The sequence below is a fragment of the Nansenia antarctica genome, assembly GCF_963989245.1.
Source record: "Nansenia antarctica genome assembly, chromosome: 15".
Classification (NCBI taxonomy): domain Eukaryota; kingdom Metazoa; phylum Chordata; class Actinopteri; order Argentiniformes; family Microstomatidae; genus Nansenia; species Nansenia antarctica.
In genome coordinates, this window is record NC_137685.1 from 16,201,693 (window position 1) to 16,210,408 (window position 8,716).

Sequence of the window (8,716 nt, forward strand, 5' to 3'; positions counted from 1 at the left end):
GGACAGATGGAGAGAGAACAGAAGTGGGTTGATAGTACAGGCATTATACAATATGACCTCAGACAAATTGCAACAGAAACTCTTTCAACTGTCCTAGTCTCATGGATATGTCCTTCATAACATATCAAAAGTCTTAAGAAATCCAAGTGGTGGAAAGTATTGAAAAATACTGAAACTGGTGATGCCACAATTTCCCCTTGACGCCCATGTTAAATAATGTTTTTATGCATGTCTTCTTGTCTGATGTCCACACAAAGTGTTCAATACTGTCCACAATCACCCAGAAACTGTTTTACATGAGACATGGAGTTGGATGCAGTACTATATGTGTGTAAAAGGAAATTCTTAACCCATAGATGCATACAGGTAAGTGGGACAAGAGGAACCAGTGGGTTCGTTTTCTTGCAATATATTCGTAATGAAAGGTTTTTATCATTTCATATTCCAAGTATTCCTAAAAATATATATATCAGACCATCTAACCCTAACCCATTTAAAAAAAAAATTTTTTACCTTTTACACTTTTTAAGTATTTTTTGTATTACTAGCCCAAGCTTCCATAAGAGGGTCAAAGATACCTGCATGCATCTGATCTGGATGAAGTTGCTGTCCTCTATGCACAGTTGATGGAGGGATCAGTGTCTGCAGAGAAGGCTTGCAATGCTGATGTGATACTCAGAATAAAGGAACAACTCAAAAGCAAAAGTGAATACTTAAAATCCTGTAGCAGGACAGCTGCCCTCTGGTTGCAGTACATGGATATGGTGGACATACTTCGCAAGTTTCTGAGAGCTGAACGTACTGGCAATTGGGCACTGCACCTTGTCTGTGTCAAGAGGTGGTGGATCACAATATCCAAGACAATAAATCAGCCCTCAGATCTTCAGTTCTAGTTGTGTGGTGAAACCCTCGGCCACCATAGTACAGTAGGTGATTGGGTCCATCCTTCTGTTCTGAACGATGAAACCAGAAGGACTGTTGTCGCTGAACCGGAAGTTGATCGGGTGTTTCATCATTTTCAGCCGCCGATGTTGGGGTCCAGGAAGTTGTGTTCGCTGTCCGACCAGTACTCCTCGTCGCACGGGTCCCCCCTCTGGCTCTCGGCGTCGCTCTCCGTCCGGTTGGGGTCCCAGCAGGCCTGGGGATCCGGCGGCTGCAGGGCGTCGGGGAAGAGGGTTCCGGCCATGGAGCCTCCGCACGACTTCCAGGCGTTCTCCTGGAGCCCCAGCGGGGTCGAGCCTCGACTCTCTCCCGCCTTGGGCCACATCTTGTCGGGGAAGCCCCCTCCGGCTGGGTTCCCGTACCCCATGGGCCAGGCCTTGGGCTGGGGGCTGGGAGCGGGGCTGTCCCAGTGGCGGGGGGTGCCTGGGTGTGGGGAGGGAGAGGGGGAAGGGGCGACCTTCAGTGAGGGTGATGGGGAGGGGGCGGGAGAGGCCATAGGGGTGTTTGGACCGGGGTAAGTGTTCCACTGCTGCTGCTTTTATTGCCTTGCTGGGGGTGAGGGGAGCCAGCGTGCCGGACCTCCGTTTTGACGACCGCGGTCTTCTCCGGCGTCTCTCCCGACGCGGCCGCCTTCTCCTGCTGCTTGCCTTTCTTCTTCTCCGAGGTGGCCTTCTTGGCCTCCAGGCGGCGCTGTCGGCAGGACTTGGCCGGCTCGGGGAGCTTGCGGACGGCGCGGCGGAAGTTGTCCAGCACCTGCCGCTGGCCCTCCTCGCTGCCGTGCTCGTCGGTGAGCGACACCTTGTAGAGGGGCAGCACATGGAGCTGCTCGTCCTCGGGGATCTCCCCCACCTTGCGGTTGTCCTCTTTCGTCAGGGTGCACACCTGGGAGAGAGGCGGTGGTGGGGGGGGGGGAGGGGAAGGGGAGAGGAGAGAAGAAGAAGGGACAAGGTTTAGTGTCTGCTGAGTCATCGTGGCGGTGACCGGGCAGGGGGACGTTGTACTGCGGACACACACACAAGTCTCTCTGGCAACTACCCCCCTGAGAAACAGACGAACGACCTAAGAACAACATAGACATGCACAGATAGAGTGAGAAGGAGCGAGAGAGAAAGACAGACAGAGAGGCAGACAAACAGAGAGACAGATGGACAGAGAGAGACAGACGAACAGACGAGAGAAAGAGAGCGCAAGAGAGATAGAAAGAAAGAGCGAGAGAGAGCAAGAGAGAGAGAGGTAGTGGGGGGTAGTGGACGTCGACGCATCGTCCCAGCCCTACTTACAGGATAAGCTGTTGAACTCAGACATACCCTGTCTGAGACCAGAGTGTTGTGGAATTTAACGTGTATGCAGAGTGAACATAACACACTCCGGCTTATATGAGAGAGGTCACTTACCGAATGGACACAATTGTCTCATGTCAGCGCAACCAAGATCTCTCTGGCTTCCCAACTCTCTGTTGAAGAACCCGTCGGAAGACAATGGTATGGGCTGTCAACTGATTATCATGTTGGGATAACAACAATCCCCTTCAATTCCTCTATTAAGTTACATTTACCCATCTGTCTTGCATTGTTGAATATAATAAACGTGTAATAACAATGAACAGATTTCCGAATTACACCTAGCGGAGTAGATATCACAGATGCCAATACCAGTGTTTCCTCTATATGCATTTATTGGTGGCGGGCCGCCACGAATGAATTTCCTCCGCCACTAATTGATTCAGTCCACAAAAAAAAATAAAAAATAAAAAAAATAAATCCACCTCTGAACATTTTAGCTGATTAAAATATATCTGATCCTAGATCAGCGCTATAATGGATGTTGACTAAAAGTGCACCTAAATCTACACCCATCTCTCTCTAAACGCTGATCCAAAATCAGATTAATGACATTAAACATTCAGTTGACGACGTGACACAAGGGCTACTCCTGATTGGTCTAAATGTGAACCGGCATGAGAACCGTGCAGACTCAACCATCCCTGCTGAAAAACTGTCGCAAGTTGAAGAACTCGCGCAAGTTGGAAATACTCGGAAACTTTCGCCAAGTTGGACATACTTTTCCTGTTGTGTTTGAGACGGAGCCAAGACTGCTCGTTTGGAAGGACATTGGATCCGTGAGTAACATTCAGAGCTGATGGATGGAAACCGGTATCACAAGTTTATATTCTGTATATTCTTTTTTTTTTTTTTTCCATCCTCCCTCTAGTTTTGGTTGAAATTAGGTCGTTGTTTTGAGCGGCGTGCACGCGAAAAAAATCGAGGGCTCTCCGCCACTAATGTAAAAATTCCTGGAGGAAACACTGCACTGCTATGTTTAGCCAACTTGAATGCCAACATGGCCATCAGGGTTTTTCCTGGCTCAAAATGAGGCGGAGGTGGTACCAGTGGTGTTTGACATCGGGGGGGACCCATGAAGCAGGGCTGTCTGGGGGTCCTTAAACATCAAACACTTAATTTCTTGCATTCTGGTGAATTGATATGCACCAATTTGTGCCCTTTCTGCATCAATTTATGGTGGAAATGTAATTATTTATGTAAAGGAAAAAAACAATATTCAGGCACCAGATGACCATTCAAAATATAATGTAATATAATGCAATATAAGGCTCTCAGGCATTCTGTACTTTCAAATATGTATTCTCCTTGAGCAGTCAACATACTATCAGCTATTTCGCTAGCAAAAACAAAAGCTAACTTATTTGCGAAACAGCGCCCCCGCCACCACGTCGGCGCAGTGCCGCAATTGCAGTTAGAATTTTTTGGCGACTTTGCGACGCACCGACGCACATTATGCAAGTCGAAGTATTGACGTAGTCGACGCGTCGTCCCAGCCCTAACACACACACACACACACACGCACACACACACACGCACACCTCTAAACTGGGGTCCTGAACCAGCATCCATGCATTACCTTGGAGGCCTCCTCGTGCAGGCTGCAGTACTGGATGCTGCGAGAGCGACCGCGGACAGAGCTCTGGGGCCTCTCTCTCTCTCCCAGGCCATACTGCACACTGAGGGAACGGAGCTTAGGCCTGCCCTGGCAGTGGTGGTGGTGGTGGTGGTGGTGCTTTTCCCTGGGGCGATGGGGGAGGTGGGGGTGGAGGGGAGGAGGAGGAGGAGGAGGAGGTACCAGTGGTGTTTGACATCGGGGGGGACCCATGAAGCAGGGCTGTCTGGGGGTTAATTAATTATAGGAGGAGGCGGTGTGGAGCAGCCTGGCCGGGTGGAAGAGAAGGAGGAGGAGGAGGAGGAGGAGGAGTGGGGTGGTGGTGGGGGTTCCTCCAGGAGGATGGTGTACTGGCTGTGGCTGGAGGAGAGTGACCCGCCCAGACCCGGAGGCTTCTGCTGCTGCGGTAGCCCCACCAGGGGGGCCTCCGTCTCCGTGCGCCGACCCAGGGAGAGAGAGGGTGAACGGGCCAAGCTGTCCTGGGGGGCACCCTGAGGGGAGGTGGCGGAGGAGGAGGTGGAGGGGGAGAAGTAGGGCTCGTCCCCGGCCCCCCCGCTACCCCAGACGCCGTCCCCCCCCCACCGCCATATTGGTTATGAAATCAAACATACTGTATTTACATATGGTTTTCCCATTTCAGGCATGCAAGTTGTTTTTTGATGCATAAATTGTTGTTGATTGTCTCCCCCAATTATTTCAGGGGATCATCCGAGTGCCTGCACCCTGCCAGTATGCCCACAAGCTTGCTTTCCTGGTGGGACAGAGCATCCACAGAGAGCCCAACATGAACCTGGATGACTTCCTCTACTACCTGTGAGAGGGGAGCAGCTACCTGAAGAGCACTTTGGAGTGAACTTGCCTGCCCTGGCAGTGGTGGTGGTGCTTTTCCCTGGGGCGATGGGGGAGGTGGGGGTGGAGGGGAGGAGGAGGAGGAGGAGGCGGTGTGGAGCAGCCTGGCCGGGTGGAAGAGAAGGAGGAGGAGTGGGGTGGTGGTGGGGGTTCCTCCAGGAGGATGGTGTACTGGCTGTGGCTGGAGGAGAGTGACCCGCCCAGACCCGGAGGCTTCTGCTGCTGCTGCGGTAGCCCCACCAGGGGGGCCTCCGTCTCCGTGCGCCGACCCAGGGAGAGAGAGGACGCACGGGCCAAGCTGTCCTGTTCCATAGTGTAGGCCTATGTCTTCACTGGTCCATAGTGTAGGCCTATGTCTTCACTGGTCCATAGTGTAGGCCTATGTCTCCTACTGAATCACTGGTCCATAGTGTAGGCCTATGTCTTGGTCTCACCATCACTTCCTACCGATTGTCGGAAGAGAAAAAAAACACACAAGTTAAATGCCAAATGACAATGACATGATTGACACCAACCAGTCTTCAATCATGTCTTCATCTACTCTCCACCAGTCCTGTAGCTCCCTCTACTGGCCAGACGCTGCATGCTCCCCACAGGGGGCCCAACAGTGTTTACACAATTTAGTCTGGCAGTATTGTTGTTAATACGACCACAGTTATAGTCTGGCAGTATTGTTGTTAATAGGACCACAGTTATAGTCTGGTAGTATTGTTGTGAACAGGTCTACACAGAATAAATCCTGGTTTTATGACATTATAATTGTACTGTGACCGTCATATTTTTTCTCCGCCAACTTGGAATGGATCTCTTATCCTTTAACACCCTAAGGAGAGACATGCACCATGCATGTCCATATGCAATGTTGGACCAATCAGACTTACAGGTGATTTTAAGTTAATTTTTATAAGTTTGGCCAGATTTTGCACCTTCAGAAAAATCCATCATGGCGGACCTTATCGGTTCTTGAGGCAAATATGTTCCCCATGAGGAAAGACACATACGTACCAAGTGTCATACATCCGGGGTGGAAATGCCAGCATTCTGAAGTGAATTATTTACTTTTGGTTATTATAGCGCCACCTATGGTTTAATCATGGTCATTCTTTCTGCCATAGTTACTGATGCTCTCTAGTTGTGGCATGCACATTTAAAGCATTTTCGGTCAGGGACTTTTTGAGCTATTTGACCAAAGCGGGGAAAAAGATTAATAAGGAGTATACCACCAATAACAATACTGTTCCTACGTAGTAGTAGGAACACTAATTAAGACAAGTATCCCAGTTCTAGTGGCAGCTGTCATGTGAAAAAGATAGGATACTACATGAAATCCATTGTCTTTTTCAACATATTTAAACATATGGACATTTGATTTTCATTTGAACAATATTGATGGGTGGAGGTAATATAACTTATCAAATGAAACAGAAATTATTATTTTCTTAAATATTAAATCTATTTGTAAAATGGAATTAATGGAAATGCAATTTTCTTGTGAGCAAAAACAAGACACCCCCCACATGTATTGCTACTTTGTGTATTGCTACTCTGTGTGTAAATGATTAGAACATTGTTAGAGAGGATTTTGGAGTAGCCTGTCTTATTTAAACCTCAGACATTTAGTTTGGTTTGCTCTTGATTGTTGAAGTGAGTGGTGTCACCATGGAGAGATAAATCGAGCTCTCTGAGGCCTGCAGAAAGAGGGTTGTAGATGTGTATGAGTCTGGGAAGGGATTTATAAAGATCTCCAAACAATTAGAAATCAGCCATTCCACTGTCCTGAAAATAATTTACAAGTGGAGAACATTTAAAACAACTGCCAACATGGCCAGGTCAGGCCGTCCAAGCATTTTCAAACACTATGACTTCTGGAACAATGTGTTTTGGATGAAGTATTTATGCACAGTAACAGAAGACTTGTTTGGTACAAACCAAAGACAGCATTTGAGCACAAGAACCTCATAGCAGCTGTGAAGCCTGGGGGTGGAAATGTAAGCAACTTACCATGAGAGGAAGGGGGTTGTGGAGTACCCTGTACCAGTGGTCAATGTCTCCACAACCCCCTGCCCTCGAATGGTTAATTGCTTTTCTACAAAAGCTACCACATAATATAAAAAAATACACAGATGTAACATAATAAAAAATACACCGTTGTAAGTTGTAACATTAAATTCATTTCTTTACAATCATTAATCATTTCTTGACTTACTTGACTTAGGTCCTTTTTCTTCAGGGGGGTATTCCATCAACATCGCTAAAAGAAAATCCAGGTTTAGTCTGACAAGTCTCGCGAGAGTTCCTAAAAATATCCAGGCATATTCTGATAAGTCTCGCGAGAAGTTATCAAAAATAAGCCAGGATTTTCCTTTAGCGACGCTGATGGAATACCCCCCGGGTGTGAAGAGTAGGGCTTCCAACGAGTTGACGCCACCGGTCTCTGTCCCTCGCCACAGCGGCCGCCGCCTCCCGGGATCTCAGACCCGGGCCCTATTCCACAAAGCTCGATAAAGTTCTAAGCCTCGATAAAGTTCTAAGCCTCGAAAATGTTAGCTTGCGTTCGGTGCCATCAATGTGGCTCAAATAATTCGCTGCTTGGTTGAGCTCCTTCTGAGTCAGATATAATTAGCCTGGTCCCGACCAGGCTAAAACACAGGCTATAGTCATCCGTGCGTCAAAAAAGGCTCACAGGCGGAAACTAAACCCTGAACGAAAGTTCCTCATGTGTCTTTTAGGAAATATTAGTTCCCACTTCACACGAGATAGATAGATTAGATAGTTTGATTAGATAGTTTGACTGTGTGATAGATAGATAATTTGATATTTTGAAAGTGTGATCGATCGATAGATAGTTTGATTGTGTGATAGATAACTTGATATTTTGAAAGTGTGATAGATAAATCGATAGATCAATAAAGAAAAGAGTGTAAAAAAAAAAAAAAAAGTAATTGTCTCAACTTGCATTACCGTCATCACAGCGGTCTGGCTGGCGCAGTGGTTAAGGCTGCGGACTCGAGTTCCAAAGGTTGCGAGTTCGAGACTTGACTAAGTCATTCATTTTTTTTTTTTTTACATTTAACCGAAGATTTCATGCAAAGGTTTCAAACACCATTGTAATCGTGTCAGTTCTTGTAAATTAGCCTGCACCATAATTTTATAGCCTACATACTTTTTTAGATGAGATTTTAGATTAGATTCAGACAACGAAATGCAGTAAAAAGTGCGCCTGAAAAGGGATTTGAACCACCGATATAAAATGACGAATAAATCCTATGGCAGCGGTCGATACCACTAGGCCATTGTGGCGATATGACGGTTTGTAGCCTGCTGCTGATATCACCACAGTAGTAAATATTCATTTATTAAAATATGAACATATAACAATAACTGGGGCTAGTATGACCTACGCATTTAATCGGTCAGCAATTTCTTGCCAAACCATTTCCCTCGCCTTGTTAATTGCGGCAGTATTGCACTATTTTACATCTTATTTTTCCGTCTTCATAAAAAATCAATAATTCGGAATGCTGCGCAAATGTAGTACCCCTGCAGAGTGGAGTATCTTCATTTCGACAGATCGACTCTTCTGGGCTGCGTATGTCTGCGTGCACGCGCCCATATCGAAGATTTGTAAACCTGTCTTCTGTGAACACTGATGACACAAGGCTGATCCTCATTCGAGGAATCACCTGAGGCTTGAATACCAATCTCGAGGTCCCTGAGCGCCGCATTTAATTATAGCGCCGCTATATTAAGCCACCTTTAGTGGAATATGGCCCCGGCATGTCCCGCTGCCTCTCGACGGTTCTCCTCCAGGTTTCTTTGGGGCGTCCCCCTTTTCATTCGTCCATCATTCAGGGGTCCATCTGAGGGCTATTATATATTATATATTATATGCGTTGATGGTCATCCGGGCTTTTCCTCAACACGTGGCCGATGTACTTCCATCTTCTCTTTCTGATCTGCGTGCTTACTT

The 8,716-nt window shown here is 47.2% G+C and overlaps 1 protein-coding gene across 1 annotated transcript in view; it reads right to left on the reverse strand.

The window, feature by feature from the left end:
- Window positions 1-713: 713 nt before the first annotated feature.
- The window catches only part of LOC308171180 (neuronal acetylcholine receptor subunit alpha-2-like), a gene marked incomplete at both ends in the record, with an annotated part of 21,248 nt that continues 13,245 nt past the window's right edge, over window positions 714-8,716 (reverse strand). Inside the window, 3 exons of the mRNA XM_080546035.1 lie at window positions 714-826; window positions 1,099-1,365; window positions 1,488-1,782. Of these exons, the coding sequence (XP_080402161.1) occupies window positions 714-826; window positions 1,099-1,365; window positions 1,488-1,782 (675 nt within the window). The remainder of the gene's footprint in view (window positions 827-1,098; window positions 1,366-1,487; window positions 1,783-8,716) is intronic.